This window comes from Prunus persica, chromosome G3 (assembly GCF_000346465.2).
Source record: "Prunus persica cultivar Lovell chromosome G3, Prunus_persica_NCBIv2, whole genome shotgun sequence".
NCBI lineage: Eukaryota > Viridiplantae > Streptophyta > Magnoliopsida > Rosales > Rosaceae > Prunus > Prunus persica.
The window spans coordinates 19662129-19680147 of record NC_034011.1 but is presented as its reverse complement, the minus strand read 5'-3'; the positions used below and the strand labels follow the sequence as shown (position 1 = coordinate 19680147).

At 36.0% G+C, this 18019-nt stretch overlaps 1 protein-coding gene across 1 annotated transcript; it reads left to right on the top strand.

The window, feature by feature from the left end:
• On the top strand, positions 2458-5561 carry LOC18782792 (protein DETOXIFICATION 41). The gene is made up of 8 exons (XM_007215191.2): positions 2458-2879; positions 3203-3747; positions 4113-4199; positions 4295-4351; positions 4456-4694; positions 4798-4916; positions 4999-5085; positions 5189-5561. The coding sequence occupies exons 1-8, from the start codon at positions 2556-2558 to the stop codon at positions 5258-5260; spliced, it is 1530 nt and encodes a 509-aa protein (XP_007215253.1). The 5' UTR covers positions 2458-2555; the 3' UTR covers positions 5261-5561.

The window sequence follows — 18019 nt, the reverse complement described above, 5'->3', positions numbered from 1 at the left end:
TTTTCTACAATTGACATTTGCATTTGGATCCAAATATGACTTTGAGGATTTTAAAATTGATCTATTAATCATATAATAGGTAATTTGTTCCTTTGTAAATTCAATGAGTGTTTATTTGGACCACCCACCAAACATTATGGACTTTTGAGAATTAATGAGCAATTATTTTTGACAACCCATGAATCTCTTTCAAGCCTTTGATATTTGTTATAAGTTAGGCCTTGAGCAAGGAGTCCACATCAAAAAAGCTTTGGTACCCAGCAGCTGATTGAAGCCAACTCAATAGCTATTCAACTCTTCTAGAATTTATTTCCAAGTAAAACCAAACCTTGCATTCCCCTATTTATTTGGAATACTTGTGACCAATCCAAATTGAGAACAATCACTATATATCTCTTAAGCCTTTAAAAGACTACACAAAAAGTCACAATTGGTACAGAGCTTTCGCATGCAAAAGGAGAAAACAAACAAATAGGCTACCGCAAGCTACGAAGAGGTGCTAGTCCTTTTTTCCATTTTTTAAATATTTTTTTACTCATTTTTCTTTTGGCTAGCGTCTTTTCCTTTCTTTTTTGTTGGCCACCATCATTTTGCTTTGTCTGAGTCTCTGTGCTTTCTTTTCAACAAAGAAAACCAGCCATTTGTATTTTCCTCTCTTTCTGTAAAAACTCTACCGTACCCTCCTCTTTCCTTTTTTCTCCCCATAATTTTTTTCCTTTTTTTTGTCACCTTTATATAAGCAAAACAAGATGAGACAGATGAAGCAAGCCACACTTTGAAATTTAAAGGTGCTGATAAGATTTAGCCTTATTTTTAGGCCAATTTATTTATTGTAAATTGTAATATTCTACATCTGATATTTTGGTTATGATGAGATTTACTGTGATTTATTCTCTCATCATTGTTTTCTTTTAACCATTAAGACAAAGGAAGGAATTTTATATTTATTTCTTTCATTATATTATGTTATCTTTATATATTAATATTATCATTTCCTTACGTTCCATTTTCTTCCGGTCCCCGACATAAAATATTTCTCTACAATCCAAAGCAGATTCGCCTACCTTGGCTTGAAATTGTACCGCTAGCTCATTTGAAATTTATTGACTATTAATAGAGTGGCCAAAAATCATGGTGTGGGTATCATATTCAGCCTCTCGTTATCACGTCACCTAATATTTTCAATTGGTCAACTATGGCTGCTAAACATGCATGATAAATTTTCACCTACCCTTCAAGGACTAATTAGGAGAGTTTTGACGTACAGTTATTGGTATTCCTTTTTATCATCTAAAGGTTGGATTGAATTCGCATAAATAAATCTCACACAGACGGTACGTCTCATATCCCTAGTATAAAAATTGTACACGATACAAATTGAGATGGTACAAATGGTTTTTTTTTTCCCTTTGAATGGCACTTTGGATGGCACAAAGAAACAATTTCTATCCCACCCTTTTTTGTTTCTCCTAAACTTCATCGTATAAAGCACTGTCACTCAAATTTATATTATTAGTTGTGCTTGAAAATCAATAGAAGTAGTGTTTTTGACAGACTAATAATCTTTCTGTCATGTAAAGCCATATCCAAGTTGCTGTCCAGAAGGCTACTGACACGAAATATTCGAATCTTAGCAAGTGGCGTGCATAAAACTAATTAATACTGAAGCAACCATTGGCACATGTGCAATATTGTATGCTAAAATTTTCACAAGGAAAAGTTTTCAGCACCAAGGAAAAAGGGACATATGGCCAAGAAGCAGATTGTTTAGGTGATCAGTCCCTTGTATGTCAGCTGGCTTGTCAACCCAATAGGTTTTCCCCAACTTTTTTAGGTTATCATTATACAATTTATTAATATAATGCAGTTTAGGCCCTCCCTTTTAAAGCTGCTTTGGAAATATATTAAGTTTGTACAACTAGGAACAACAGAGCCAAAACAAATAGAGCCAAACCAACCTAAAGGTCACAATGCGATGTTGACCTTTAGATGCACACGCTTATATCTAACAAAGCTCTACCAAGATCTAGAGAAAACCAAGGCAGAACGGATTTTGACCAAAAAAAGAAGCATGCTACCGATTCAGAGGTTCGTGATTAGACTAAGAGGTGAAAAAGACGCTGAAATGGAGTCCCACTGATAGGAAATAACGCAGCACGTTTTGACAATGGAACCATCTTAAATGCACAGATGCATACATCGTTAGTTTGCATTGTAACAAAATTATAACGCAGTGATTGATTTCCGTGTCACACTTTTGGCTTCCAATTGTACAACGTTTGGAGGAATTTGTACGCGAAAATAGGAAACTCTGGCTATTCTTTTGCTGAGGGTACGCATATGAATAAAATAGAGCATTCCCTGCTTTTTGGCTTGTTTGGTACCTAACATTTACGGTAGTAAGACTGTCGGATGATACAGTTACTTCCCTTTATATAAGACTATGACCTCAACCTCATACAAATATATGTCCCCATTGTTTTCTCCAAATAAAACACAAAGTTTTGCAATCCTTGAGTAGTGGCGGCACAGCGGCTGACATACTAATTAACTACATGGGATCGGCAGAGGAGTACCAGCAGCCGCTACTACTCAGGCTTGATGACCAGCAGTCTCGGATTGCTGACTTGTCATCCACTTCCATTGAAGAGTTTCTGGGGCAACGGCAGCGGCCAGTTGAACTTCGATGGTGGTCTAGGCTAGTTGTTTGGGAGTCAAGGCTCCTCTGGACATTATCTGGTTCATCTATCACCGTTTCCGTATTCAACTACATGCTTAGCTTTGTCACCCTTATGTTTTGTGGGCATTTGAATGCCTTGGAGCTTGCTGGAGCCTCTATTGCTAGTGTTGGAATTCAGGGTCTTGCTTATGGCATTATGGTATGCATCCAAAATTCATGTAGCTAGAACAATTTCATCTCTATGGTTTTTATTTATTTATTTATTTATTTTGGTGGTTGAACGTTTTTGTTTTTTTGGACTGAGAAATCAACTTATGCATAATGCTTTCTTGCCCAAGTTGCTGCCAAACAAATGCTTATATTGTCGGGCTATGAATTTAATTCACATGTTCGGACAAGATCCAACCAGATCAATGGTCATTTTCCCTACAACATAAGTATCTTATGTTAGACAATCTAGCAAGAGAGCATTTTTTCTATATATAATCTAACATATGTTACACTCTTCCTTTCTATTCAAAGTTAGGAATGGCGAGTGCTGTGCAAACTGTTTGTGGGCAAGCATATGGAGCCAAACACTTACCAGCAATGGGAATTATATGCCAAAGGGCAATCATCTTGCACTTGGGAGCAGCAGTCCTCCTTACCTTTGTGTATTGGTGGTCAGGTCCAATACTTATAGCCATAGGCCAATCAGACGAAATAGCAGAGCAGGGCCAAATCTTTGCAAGGGGCATAATCCCTCAACTTTATGCCTTTGCCATAAACTGCCCTCAGCAGAGGTTCCTTCAAGCACAGAACATAGTCAACCCTCTGGCCTACATATCTGTTGCAGTTTTCGTACTACACATTATTCTCACTTGGGTGGTGGTTTTTGTTGTGGACTATGGCCTACTGGGGGCTGCTCTTATGCTGAGCTTCTCTTGGTGGCTTCTTGTCGTTATATATGGGCTTTATATTCGTCTAAGCCCCAGTTGCAAGGAAACTTGGACTGGCTTGTCTTGGAAAGCCTTCAAAGGAATGTGGCCTTACTTTAAGTTGACTGTTGCCTCTGCTATCATGCTATGGTAGGTGTGGACATTAAGGCTAAAGCAACCACTTTACCAAACCTCATTAGTCAACAATCTTATTATGTTGAAGGTGATGTCTATAATTGATGTAGCCTAGTCTGGTGGGCGGGTCAGGACATGACAAATTCAACTAAAATGGATAAGTGTCCTGGGTCATATTGTGTTCGACAAGTTAGAGAAAATATTGCAGGACTCTATGCCGGACTTATTCCAGTCACATCATGGCCCACCCACCAGTGAGGCCCAATCTCATGTACCACATAAGGTGGTCCACTAATGTGGTATAAAAAAGTGGTCTTTATATCTTTTTCCTTTTGAATAATTTCGAATAATAATTTGCTTGTGATCATGTATTAATGTAGTTTGGAGATATGGTACAACCAAGGGTTAACGCTCATATCAGGGCTCCTCCCCAACCCTACAGTCTCACTAGACTCGATCTCGATTTCGTAAGTATGGAATTTGTTAATGCAATCTGTTTAACCTTCTACTAACCGAGGTTTCTTTCTAACTTTACATGTTCTGATGAGATATATCTTTCCAGGATGAACTACTGGAACTTCAGTTTGCAATTTATGTTAGGCCTAAGTGCGGCAGCCAGGTATATCCCAGAATTTTAAATTTATCCTTTACATGTTCAATGTTTTATAGTGACGGAGACAAAACAAGTATTCTAATCATAACGAGATTATTGGGTTTATGCAGTGTTCGAGTCAGTAATGAGCTAGGGGCTGGTAATCCAAGAGTGGCCAAATTTTCGGTGTTTGTAGTTACCGGAACAAGCATCCTGATTAGTATAATATTCAGTGCAATTATATTGATATTCCGAACCGGATTGAGCAAGCTATTTACAAGTGATCCCGAGGTTGTCAAGGCAGTGTCTGATTTAACTCCATTGCTAGCCATCTCTGTTTTCTTGAATGGCATTCAACCTATACTCTCAGGTATGGTGATATATGAAAAAAGCAGTAGATGAACAAACCAGATCTGCACAAACTGTTAGCCCTCTAGGCATCATTTTCTAAATTTAACTGTGTGGAATTTCAGGTGTGGCAATTGGAAGTGGATGGCAAGCTGTTGTGGCATATGTTAACCTGACTTGTTACTACATTATCGGTCTTCCAATTGGATGTGTTCTTGGGTTTAAAACCAGTATGGGAGTGGCAGTAAGTTGAACCTCTCATCCCTCTTGCTAATAAAGTCATTGAGGATTTGTGATAGAACATGATGCATTTTTGGCCTTTTCAGGGAATTTGGTGGGGGATGCTTCTTGGAGTTTTTTTACAAACAGTAGCTCTAATTGTTCTCACTGCCAGAACAAATTGGGATGCCGAGGTGATTGAATTTTGACGAAACTATCATATGATCAGATATAGTGAACATGAACTGCATTTGGTCACATTGTCGCCAATGATTTTAATCATGGGTTTTTTCGTAGGTTGTAAATGCGGCTGATCGCCTGAAGAGATCTGCAGATGCTGAACACTCAGACTTGGTGGTCTATGTCTGAGCCCATGAAAGTGTTCAAACTTCATTTCAGCGGCGTTTTCATGTAGAGCATGTTGGGATGCAGTTCTGAAGGATAAAAATTTGTTAAAAGCTACAATTTTCTCTATAGATGTTTACATATGGAGAAAATAAGGAATCATAGAATTTAGGAATTGGGGAATTATTGAATCGGTATGAGAAGAATCATTCCCATTAAGCTGTTTACTAAACATATGGAATTAGCAAAGGAATGGGGTTGATTCCCATTGTTATGGTTTACTAATTTTCATGAATTAGAATCCAAATTAATTTTATTACTAAAATGCCTTGCTCATTTTCATCACAGCACATATATAATTCTCAAATTGGCTAAGGAGACCAAACTAATCCTGTAGCAAACTAGTAAGGCAGTGTAAACATGAGAAATCAATATGTTGAACAAGATGAATAGCAAGAGCCCAGTTTAATGATAATGTTAATAACACCTTTGTCCAGAGCCAATTTCAAACGAAAAAATAAACTCCAATAAATATATGTACATCTTTCACCTACGTAACTAGCAAACATTCAAATAATAATACCCTACATATTACCAAAAAAGGAGATATATAATCTCCACAAAAGTCTTTGTCCATGACCATACTTTGTTTTGTGATGAATGTGAAGACAGAAGATAGAAGAAGAAAGATAGATAGATAGAATGACTTACATAGCACAACATGTTGCTCCTACTTCTGGGAAGTTGTGTCTGCAACATGAAAAAGAAGTTAGAGTGTCTTGGAACTTCTTAGCGCGAGTTTTTATTTTTTTTACAGTTTGGGTGTTTTGGAATTATGATAAAGTGGTAAGGGTATTTTTGAAAGTTACTAAGAGAAAACAAGAATGGGAAACGTATCAAGTACTCCCGTCTAGTTAATATAATACCTAGTTTTAAGGGGATGTGATTACGGATTTTGAAGTGGGGCCACTTATTTTTTCATTCCTGATTGCAAGTAAACATAAAGAAAATAAAAAATAGAAATCATTCCATTTCCTCCCGTACCCATTATTGATATGTAAACATGAGGATGATTAAAGACTTACAAAAACCTTTGATCTTGAGCATATTGTCAGCATGATGTGGAAACATCAGTGTGAAACAGAAACACCAGTGTGAACGCAAAGATTGAAAATTTGGATTGAGATTGAGAAAATGGGATCCACATTAGAGTAAGAGATGAGAGGACTAGAATAACATGGCATTTTGTACAAAATGTTGATTTAGGCCCCGTTTGGCGTGCAAAATGTGGATAAAATAAGAGTGTTTAAAAGGTGTCAGGCTTGAACGTGGGTTCGGAGTAGAGGTGGTTGGTGCGTGTAAGACGGTGACTAGGGATAACCTAGAACTTAGGAAATGCTTTCTTTTTTCTTTTTTCTGGGTTTTATTTTGGAAAGTCTGATTGGCAGAGTAACAACGCCAAACTTTTGGAAACACAATATATATATTCTCGAAGTCAGAAAAAAATGTTGTAGAACAATTCTTCCTAAGGGGAACAAGAAGAGTTTCAAGAAAGCCGTGTGTACAATTCTTCCTAAGGGGAACAATTCTTCCTTGAATACTGGTAGAAATTAATGTAGAGAAGGAAGGTAGAAATTAATGTAGAGAAGGAAGGTGGAAATAACTATAGATTTTCTATTTAAACCCCACATTTCTCTTAGTTTACCAAATGTTCTAAGTTCACCCCAACTTTTAATTTAAATTTTCACAATTTTTTTAAAAAAACCCCACTATCTTCCCAAACTACCCTTAAATTAATACACCCCAAGCTAAAAAAAAATAAAAGAAATAAAAGAAATTTTCTATTTAAACCCCACAAGCTACCCTTAGAGGAGGAAGAACATTATGTGCATGAGAAATAGTAAGTAATTAAATTAGTTTTCTGTAAACACACATGGGATTAAGAGGTTGCAAAGGAAGTTTTCATGAAGTATGAAACACACAATGGTGTAAGTAGCCGCTAAGTTTGATCAAGTCTCCTGACCAAATGGGTTAAATTGTTAATCGAATTTGACAGACACTTGATTTGTTGACAATGTTAATTTATAGATTGAAAAAAATTTTGTGCATAAAACAACTTTTCTTATAATTTTTTTTTCTGGAAAAGGTTGAGATTTGAAAATCATTTGCTTTTCTAGCTTCCTACCAGTCATATAGGAAATTAAAGAGAGAAGAAAGAAGGTAAAGCAGAACAATGGCCCAGGCTTTAAAGAAGAGATAGAAAATACCGAGCCGGGCCGGGCTAGATTTTTTTAGAAAATTCAAAGCCCAAGCCCGACCCATGGCCCGGGCCTACTTCATTAAAAAAAATCATAAACTTAATCATAAGGGTATTTTAGTCCAAATTTGAGATTAGACTCACTTAATTCCAATATTTTCACATCAAACTAAATTCATAAAACACCCCATAAAGTCACACAACTTAATAAGATTTTTCACAAAAATACTAACACCAAGTATTATTTTTGAGGTTATTACATAATTAGACTGTAATACGTTCTGAAAAATAATAAGTATCAAAAAAATAATTTTTTTTAAAGGATGGTATGAATAAATATGCAAATATTTGGTGTTGTGTTCAAGAAAAGCATGATTATATTTGGTGGTACGATTATGTTTCGTGATATGATTATATTTGGTGATGTGATATGTTGTTCATCTTATTTATATATATATATATATAATTCTTGAATTAATAATTTGCACAAATTAATGTGCTAATCATCCAATTATAAACTAGGAATGAGTAAAGAAAAGTAAATGAAATGAAACAAATTATATATGTGATTTAAGTGATATAATCCTAAACCTAAACTCTTATTTATACATAATTATATATGTATGCGGGCCTAACGGGCTGGGCTTTTGTGGGGGGGCCGGGGAGGGCTTTTTTGGGCTTAATCGAGCCTAGCCTATGGGCCGGGCTGGGCTTCAGACACCCAAGCCCAAGCCTAGCCTAGTCCAAAGTGGGCCGAGCCATCTCAAAGCCCATAACGGGCCGGGCCGGGCGGGCCTCTATCGGCCCATGATCCCGCGGGCCAAATGATAAGGCCTAGTTGGCTTGCCTAAACAGTTTCTTTTGTATATTTAATATATTCATTTTTAATCAGATATTTGGAGAGAAGCTTCTACAGGAAGATAGCGCAATTATTCTAGACGTAATTTAAAGTATTGGTGCTCTATAGGTCATCTAAAGGGACACAATTTCAGTATTCGTGCTCTATAGGTCTCCATATTTTGAATTGTGTTCAGACTTAACCATAAAAATGAATATACGAGCCCAATACTTTGCCATAATGCTTAAAATAATGTGCGTTTAAGTTTCTTGTTTTTTATTGGACGCACATTACACAAATAATATACCAAACCCTAGCCTCATCTCTCCAAAAAAACTCATAGCGCCGTTTTCACTTTGAGGGGGGAGGAAGTCATTGTTCTTCCTTCCCTCTTCCTTCTTCTCTTCCTCCTTCTCTTCCTCCCTCTCTTCTTCCCTCATTTCCAGAGACAAAAGGTTTTCTCTATTTGTCTTCGTTTTGTTATGATTTTCCTCCAACTATCACAGACAGCTGCATCTCGGCATCGGATCTCCACATGCGTTTCGGCGTCGAATCTCTACCACCATCCTTTTTGCAGTTTCTTTATGTTCGAAATAAGTCACATAGACTCTTTGGGTTCTTTGTGTAGTTTTCACCTCTTCTTTTGTGAGAGCTTTTCACCTCTCCTTTGTGAAAGCTTTTCATATCTCCTTTGTGAGAGCTTTTCATATCTTCTTTGTGAGAGCTGTTCATCTCTCCTTTGTGAGAGTTTTATTTGTATTGTTATGGCTTGGTTTTTTCAAGCTTTATCTCTTTTTGATTATTCTGAGTTTGCTATCTTAGTTGGGATGTTTATGTTAGAGTTTCTTCGATCCTGCGTGATCATTAGTAGAGGCGCACCAGACTGTCCTCCGTTATTGTAATGGCCTTTTGTGGCTAATGGCCTTTTTGGTTGAATTATGGACGCAATCTTAGAATTTCTCAACAAAAAAAAGAAAAGAAAAAAAGACACATAATATTTTGTGAGTATAATTGTTTATTAATATAATTTGTAAGCAAAAGGGAACAAAAGTATATTTTTCAGGGTTAAAAAAGGTTCAACTATTCTCGCTGTGAAGTGATAACTCTATGATGATATAATAATTGACCACGAAATTTGTGCCTAAACTATTTAGGCACAATTATTTCCTTTTTTTGTTGGCATTGGACACAAAACAGTTGTGTCTTTCTGTATATTACACAAATACTACATAAATGTGCCAAATGTGATTCAAAAGGACATGAATCTATTTTTTGTGTTCTTTTGATCGTGCTTTTAGTCCAGTTTTTTTAGTAGTGAGGTGTAGATAGATTGTGCAAAAATATGGTCCTACACTTTTGTAATGTCTGGCTTTTTTCCCAATGAAATTTCATCAATTTTATTTCCTTTCTGATTTCAATAGTTCTTTCATTCAATAATCTTTGTTTGGTATGCTAAGAAAGAAATCCTGCTCTCTGATATTTTTTTAGTAATAATTACGAGTCTTGAAGAGCTCAAAGCTTTCTCTGCTCTAGTCTTTCTCAATTACTGACTAATTTTCTTCATTTTGACTGATATTTTGTAATTTGAATTTTGACTATATCATTACTAGAACTTGTTATTTTTGCAATATTGATCATATCAGTTATTGTGAAATAGAGAAAATAAGAAACAGCATTGATATTGTAATGAATGCTACTCTCCTGTTATACTATTCTGACCACTTCCAAGTTTGATTGAGATTGACTGGTTAATCAAAATCAAATCAAAGGATGAGTGTAGGTTTATAAAAGAAATATTTTTTAAAGCAGGAAATAAAGAGAAAAGGTTTGGCATTCTAGAATGCCATAAAATTTTCAATTGTTGTAAAATGATGAAAGTAGAGCCCACATGTCAGAAAGAAACTTCCTGCACCTTCAAATGCTTTCCTTTCTCTAGCCAAGGCCTTTGCTTATAAAATAAGGCACCCTCCTTATATGTAATATACTGAGCAAAAGATTCAATGAAAACAACATCAGTTTCTATGCTTTCTCTCTATCTCAATTTCCTCTACAATTCCTCCAGATTTATAATATGTTATCAGCACGAATATCTCTAAAATACCAGCTGGGATATTCGATAAAAACACTCTGCTTCATTGCTTTTCTTTCTTGGATTTGATTGAGTTGCTTATGCTCTTCTGTGTATCAATATAGCCTTGTGAAGCTTTGCTCTTCTGAATTGCTCACAATTTACTTGGACAAGATGCCATCTTTGCTGAGCATCAGGGACGAACCCAGGATTTCAAAATGACGTGGGCTAAATTTACCTTATATACAAACCTATTGAAAACTCAACGGTACGAGTAAATTTTATTGATAACAAAAAAAATACATGGAAGACATAATGAGTCTTACCCATCAAATAACACTTATAAAAGTTGCACCATTCAAGTCTTCACAGCATTAAAATCACTAATTATTGATTCATTATCTATATTATCAGCAAATTCTATTTCAATATGAAGTAGCATACAATTAGCAAGAAACTTATCACCTATCTTATTCCGAAGTCGATTTTTAATGAGTCTCATACATGAAAATGCTTATTCTGTTGTTCTTGTAGACACAGGAGGAGTTGGCACTAAATGAATCAATCTATCAATCAAGTAGTATGTTTTTGCTAATTTTGTTCTTTTTATTTATTTGTTGGTCAGCCTAGTCCTAACAGGATTATTGAATAATATTATATTTAGGTGGTTAGCCTAGTCCTAATGGGATTAATTAATAATATTTTATTTAGGTGACCTAGGCTAGAATATTAATTTAGTCTATAAAAAAGCAAGCTGCCTGGGCTTTAGCACAAGTTAGCATGTTAGTAGGTACGTGCCTGCTATCATCTGCTGGTCATCCATATATTCAGTGGCGGAGCCTTGTTTAGGCCTGAAGAGGCCTGGGCCCCCCAAAATTTTTTACTCCATTTAATTTTTGCTTTTGCTTTCCTACACATTCAGGAATATAATAATAGTCTAATAATAAACTGTTTGTGGCCCCCTCACAAAAGAAAAGATACGTCTCTCTCTTTGCAAGTAAAAGAGTAAGTGATTTTAAATAGAAAGACTAAGTAATTTTGGGCCCACCAATATATTAATAAAAAATAGAAGTAGCCAATCAAATAAAGTTTCAAAAAATCTCTTTTATCAAATAAGAAGTAGACTTTTACTCAAATAAAAAAGGATTGAGATTTAAATTTTTGTTCCTATATGAAGCAAAGTTTAGCATTGACTCAATTACAGATGGTTTTCGAGATATGAAAGAACGACGAGTGTTATTTTGATACCTAATTGAATAAACAATTGTTTTGTGCCTTTTATTTTAACAAACATTGTTAAGGTTGAAAATTTGAAATTTTTTAGCCTCTTATTTGTTTATATGTTGGCCATCCAACACATAAATTTCTGACTCCACCACTGCATATATTGCTTACTTTGGGCCAATTCACCCCTCATCCTCAAACTCCAGTGGAAGTGTGTCAAAAGCTTCCAACTTTAACCATCACTGGAGTGGCACATCAGTACCTAGTGAAATACCAAACTCCTATGCTTTTCCTGCCATGGATCTTCATTATCACAGTTGGGAGCACCATTCCCCGCCTCCATTTTCTACAACCAACAATCTCTTAGTTTTGGTGGCGCTGACTATCACGATGTTGACTATCACGAGAGAGCTGCTGGGGAAGGGGTTGTTGACAAGAATGAAAGGGAAGTTTGTGACCACCCAAGAGCTATGCTTTCTTTATGTTGTTTATTGGTTATATTATTATACTAACATTTACATCATTCATCATGCTAACCATCCAAACTAGTATAGGTGTGTTGCAGCAGATGAGTTGGAGCTTGTGCAGGAAATGCTAAAGCATCTTTTGATGAGTACAGACCGAAAGGATAAGCTCCCAGCTCCTTACCTTTTTATTTTATTTTATTTTATTTTATTATTTTATTATTTTATTATAAAGATTCATAACAAGATCAGTGCAGGTATACTGGTTATAATGGAAAAGCATAGGCTTGGAATCAAACCTGCACAAGAACCATTTTAATCCGACAAGATGTTGGAACGCTGCTTTGATTTAATATATTATAATTATAAGAGAAATTGACTGGGGACAGGACAAAAGCAATTGAATTGGAAACTTGGAACGTGATATTCTCTGCCACTAACCACTTTCTCTACTTTTCTTATTAGGTAAATTACAGTAAACCCCAAACCTATAAGATTATTTATGAGTTTATACTCGATTTTGGGAACATTTATGAATACATATTCAACGTCGCGGAAAACTTACAATTTGCCTCCTCTGTTAGCGAGTCCGTCAGAAAATTTGTTATCTGTCTATGTGGCATTTGTGGAACCCCTTTTTTTAACTGACATGGGGTTCCACATAGACAAAAAATTAATAAAAAATTATGTAAATGTTAAAAATAATTTTAAAATCATATTAAAATCATTATTAAAAAAAAAAAAATCTCATCTCTCTTCTCCAACCCAGCCAACCTTCTCTCCCTCTCGACTCAACCCCACCTCTCAGCCACTACTCTCTCGTCGTCGCCGCCCAACGAACCACCCAGCCATCTCCCAAAAACCACCAACCCAGCCACCGCCCAAAAAATCCAGTGCCAATTCAGATGATGAAGACGAATTGGAGGGGAAAATTTGCAAACCCATGTTTGCCATCTTCTCCTCCCTCCATTCACCATGAATACCCAAAAACCAAAAACAGAAAACCCAGAAAAAAAAGCTGCACGAGGAGTGCGTTCGTTGAGGAGCCAACGCCCTCTCTTTCTCCCGACTCAACCCCACCTCTCAGCCACCCCTCTCCCGTCGCCCACCCCAAACCCATTAGGAAAAAAAAACCATCAGACCCACCCTCCTTCCTACCCAGCGACCTGAATCTCTTAGCCCACCCCAAAGTCTTTGAGCCGACATCCAACACCTACCCTCCTCTAGGAACCCACGCCACACACCCAGCCAACCCCATGAACTTCGCTGAGGCTCCAAAATTATGAAAACAATAATTAAAGAGGGAGAAGAGCACGTCAAAGTCTCATTATCCAGGAACCAGTTCGTTATTAAAATCAAACACATGCATTGGAATCTACAAATTGAAGGATGCAGATTGATTAACTAAATTTTCATAAACATGTAAGCTCTGTAAATGATGAAAAGAGATATCACAAGCCAAAGAGGCATGCCGTCAGAAATTATGCTTGAGGCTTTTAAAACCCCTACAAAAAAATCACAAAAATAAAAAAAAAATAACCCACTAAACTCAAATCGATTTAAAAACCTAATTTGTACTTGGTCAATTTATTGATCAAATTCGAATTTGAATCCAAACCCTAAGGTTGCAGAACACTAAAAAGCCTTAATTTCAGGCTTCGCTCGATCAAAGGAGGAGCTTTATGTGGCTTCGCTCGATCTGAACAAGAAATTTTCTTCTTGTTTAGGGCACGGATAAGACGACCGTCCAATCCGAGGCTTTCGAACGTCTGCTATTCTTCGTCATCACTTTCAATATCCTTGGGTGGCTTCTCCGTAGTTTCTGCCATGGGAGAGTCTGTAGACTCCGAAGTTTTGATTTCTGGTACGAACAAAAAGATCGAAATTGTTTTGTTTTCTGCTTGGGTGGGGGAAGAAATCTGGGTGGAGGGAAGAAATATGGGATTTAAGAAATCTTGGGGGGAAGAAATTGGGAGGAAGGAGGAAGAGATCGGGGAGAGAGAGAGAGAGAATCTGGGTAGGGTTTTTAATTTTTAAAATTTTAAAATTTAATATGTTTAATTTTTTTAAATTTAAAATTTAATACGTTTAATTTTTAAATTTAATATGTTTAATTTTTTAAAATAATTTAAAAAGTAAATTTTTTATTATTTTTTATTATTTTTTGTCAACGTGGAATCCAACATCAATTAAAAAATGGGTTCTACAAATGTCACATAGGCAGATAACGGATTTTCTGACAATCTCGCTAATAGAGGGGGCAAATTGTAGGCTTTCGGCGATGTTGAGTATGTACTCATAAATGTCCCCAAAATCGGGTATGGACTCGTAAATGACCCTATAGGTTGGGGGTTTACTGTAGTTTACCCTTTCTTATTATATATTAGTATAAGAACATATAGTATAATAATATTATACTATTTGATCGTGGTTTTGATAAGAACCCACCAATAGTTGCCTTTACTTTTCTCATATATATAGTGATTCTATGGACGGTTTCACTTCCTATATTTTTAGTCGTGATTTTATCCCCACATTTATTTTATTTACTGTATGGTGTAGGTTCATTACCTATACAATTTATTTAGGTGTAGGTTTATTACCCATACGACACAATTTATTTGCTGTATGGTACAGGTTTATTACCCATACGACAATATTTATTTCAAAGTATGGCGTAGTCCACATTACTGTGTTTATTTTTTATTATTTAAAAGTATGGAGTAAAATTAGTGCCCGTACCAGCACATTTGCTTTATCGTACATTTACTTTTACTTAAAGTATGATGTGGAATTAACCCTCATACTTTATGAATTTACTTTATTGCAAATTTACTTTCATTTAAAGTATGGTGTGAGATTAACGTCCATACAGCAAGCAATTTACTTTACCGCACATTTAATTTTATTTAAGGTATGGTGCGGGATTATCGTCCATACCAACAATTTATTTACCAGCAATTTATTTTATGGATTAATTGTGCGGTATGATGAGTTTTTACAGTATACATATCAGGACCAGAAGTTCCTTGATCCTCATCATACAACTATATCAGGACTTGAAGATTCTTGATGATGATATTGATATGAGAGCTGGCAGTCTCTCCGGTACTATACTTGTAAACAAGAGATTGGACTTGAAGATTATTGATCCTTGACATGTAAATAAGGACCTAGAGTTCCTTAATGATGTAACAGTACCGTATTGGTTAAAAGTGCCGTACACATGAATAATATATGTACTGGCAAATGTATTGTACACATGAATAGATACGTATTCATGACTTGATGAATAGTACCGTATACATGAATAGTAACATATGCATAAATATTAACCATTTTGGGTAAACTATTACTATATACAAAAGGGAATATGCAGTTCGTTAAACTCATGGATGAACAATTAAATGAGATGCCAGAAGTTGCTCAAAATATGGACAATTATGTAAGGGCTTGAAGTCCCGAAATATGTACAAAAAATTGTAAAAATGTCCATACTATGAGAATATGGGATTTTGACCCAAAGTTCAAAATTTGACAATATTGAGAGCATGAAAGTTCCAACAGTTAAAAGGGCAACTCTTGAGGTATTATTGCAAATTGTGGTACATCACATATTTCTTTGGCATAAGAAAATGATGAATTTAATAAAGTTCGATTCTGTTACAATCGACACCTCAAGGAAGAAATATATTTTGTGAATTCCGATTGTTAAGAATACACCGTGAAATGGATAATATCAGGATAAACCTCAGAAGATGAATTAAGGCTCCCCACATATTTTGTTATATTATATGATCTGGGCCGGAAACCCATGGATCCAAGTATATGAGAGATCCCGAACCTGAAGTTGTGGGTATAGAGTAGTTAATGCTCTTCACTACTATATTGCAATATTATCATGATTTTTTACTCAATTTATATTTCATGCCTATTTGAAAAGGGCGAATAAATTCTGAGGTCGTGTTTAGCCCAGGCCAAAAGTTCCGGGCTCACATGCATGGAAATATGTAATTTGAGTGATTTCATGTGGTTACTTGAACCTATAAGACACAAGGTTTCAAATCGTCATTTTAAAAAGACATAAAAACAACAGGTGCAAGTTTGAATTTGCGCAATTATTATAACAAGAGAGAATGCATACAACAGATAGATTTTTCCACCTGCAAGGAAAAGCAGGCTTTGCAAAATCTATAAAATTACATTATGTTCTAGAAGCCTCTGAAGGAAGATGATGGCGCCGCTTAAGCTTAGCCATGAGCCTCTCGTGGTCACCCAGAATTCTTTCATTGGAGACCTGCAATATGTCTAGCCTTCTCAGCTTATCAACGAAGTACGAACTCACCGGTTTCAATAAGGCATTATTCTCTTCTTTAAGTTTCTCAACCTCCTGTTAAGGCTTATGAAGCATTATCTGAAGAGACGAATTTTCAATTGTCAGCTCCTGAACCTCGTTTGCTCTGGCACGCAAACGATCAGCCATGTTGGAAACATAAGCAACACTCTGAATGCTGGAAGTCGTTGAGTCATCAATAGCCTCTTCCTCATACCTCCTTGTTAACAGTATTTCATCTATAGGAGTAAGGAAATTCCTAGCTACTATGACAGTAATAGCATCATCCATCAGCACAGAATCATTAACTGTGAGATGACGATTTTGGGATACAAAGGATGGACGCCAAACTTTGGCGTCATGGGTTGTTGTGGGAGCATTCTTTAAATTGAAATAATTTGGGTGAGAAGAAGATGAAGCCATTTTAAGAAGGTTTGAAGGAAAGTTTTAAGAGAAGCTGAATTTTCAAAAAATAGAGAAGTTGAGTTTAAACGCAGTTACTCCAATCAGGTCTTGCAGAGGCAATATCTATAGGCGAAAATATGGCAACTATTTCCAGGATCCCAATATTATCTCGGATCCCATATTCTCTTTTTCTTTCCCAGATTCCAAAACTTCACACGGCCTCCATTAAAGTCTGTCGACACTTTCGGCGTTTTCAAGTATTATTTTCGTCAAAGCCGATCTTGCTTTCCGGATTTCAAGGAGGTACTTTTTCAAAAGCACCCCGAGAATCTCGCAAATTTCCTATGGTTAATTTGAAATTCACCAGTTCTACCTATTCCTCTTATTTGTGTATAAATATGTTACTAACGAAATTTTCTTTGCAAAAGACATCCGGTTTTCTCCATACCTAGTGATGCGATATCCACTTGTTTTTCCTATCAGTGAGCACTCGATGTGCTTGAGAAGCGAGACTATCTCTGATCATCCATTCAGGAAGCGAGACTATCCCTGATCACATTTTCGCTACATCGGGGAACTGTAAAGGCGACCACATGCTTAAATCTCCTGAGGTTCTTCTAAACTAGGAGAAATGAGAGTTTGTTGTCTGCTCTCATCAGCTTCCTCACCTGATTGCTTACCTTATCTTGCAATCAATATCACAATTTTTTGCATTTTTTCTCTTTTTATAATTCTCTGTTCATAAGGGGTTTGATTTCTTTAGAACGAACATCTGGAGAAAGAATCCATGAAGTGATCCTAACTCTGAGGGTTATTTGTTTTTGAGAGAGAAAAGAATTGTGATTTTTGCTCTTGCAGGATATAACTAGATCATCAAGCACTACATTATATTTACTGGGCCGATACGAGCTTGAATGATACTTGAGAAAAGTTTCTCCGACCTAAGGATGTAAGCAATACTTGTGTTATTTCATGTTTGTACTCTTATTTCGATATTTTGTACTACATCCTTAAAGGTAATCAAATAGGGAGATTAGGTCGTTCCAGAAGAACGCCATGAATTATGACCATTCCAGAAGAATGGTTTGTATCATTCCGACATGTATCCATGAATTATTAATGCAAATTTTACAAATTGCAAGTTGGATACATTGATAACACACTGCACAGATTAAAGTCCCATAAGAACAGAAC

What these genes read in the sequence shown, in the direction of transcription:
- LOC18782792 (XM_007215191.2), top strand. Translation starts at nt 2,556, where the DNA reads ATGGGATCGGCAGAGGAGTACCAGCAGCCGCTACTACTCAGGCTTGAT. An exon ending in CTAGACTCGATCTCGATTTC is followed by an intron (nt 4,200 to 4,294) that starts GTAAGTATGGAA and finishes ATATCTTTCCAG; the next exon opens with GATGAACTACTGGAACTTCA. An exon ending in GGCCTAAGTGCGGCAGCCAG is followed by an intron (nt 4,352 to 4,455) that starts GTATATCCCAGA and finishes GGGTTTATGCAG; the next exon opens with TGTTCGAGTCAGTAATGAGC.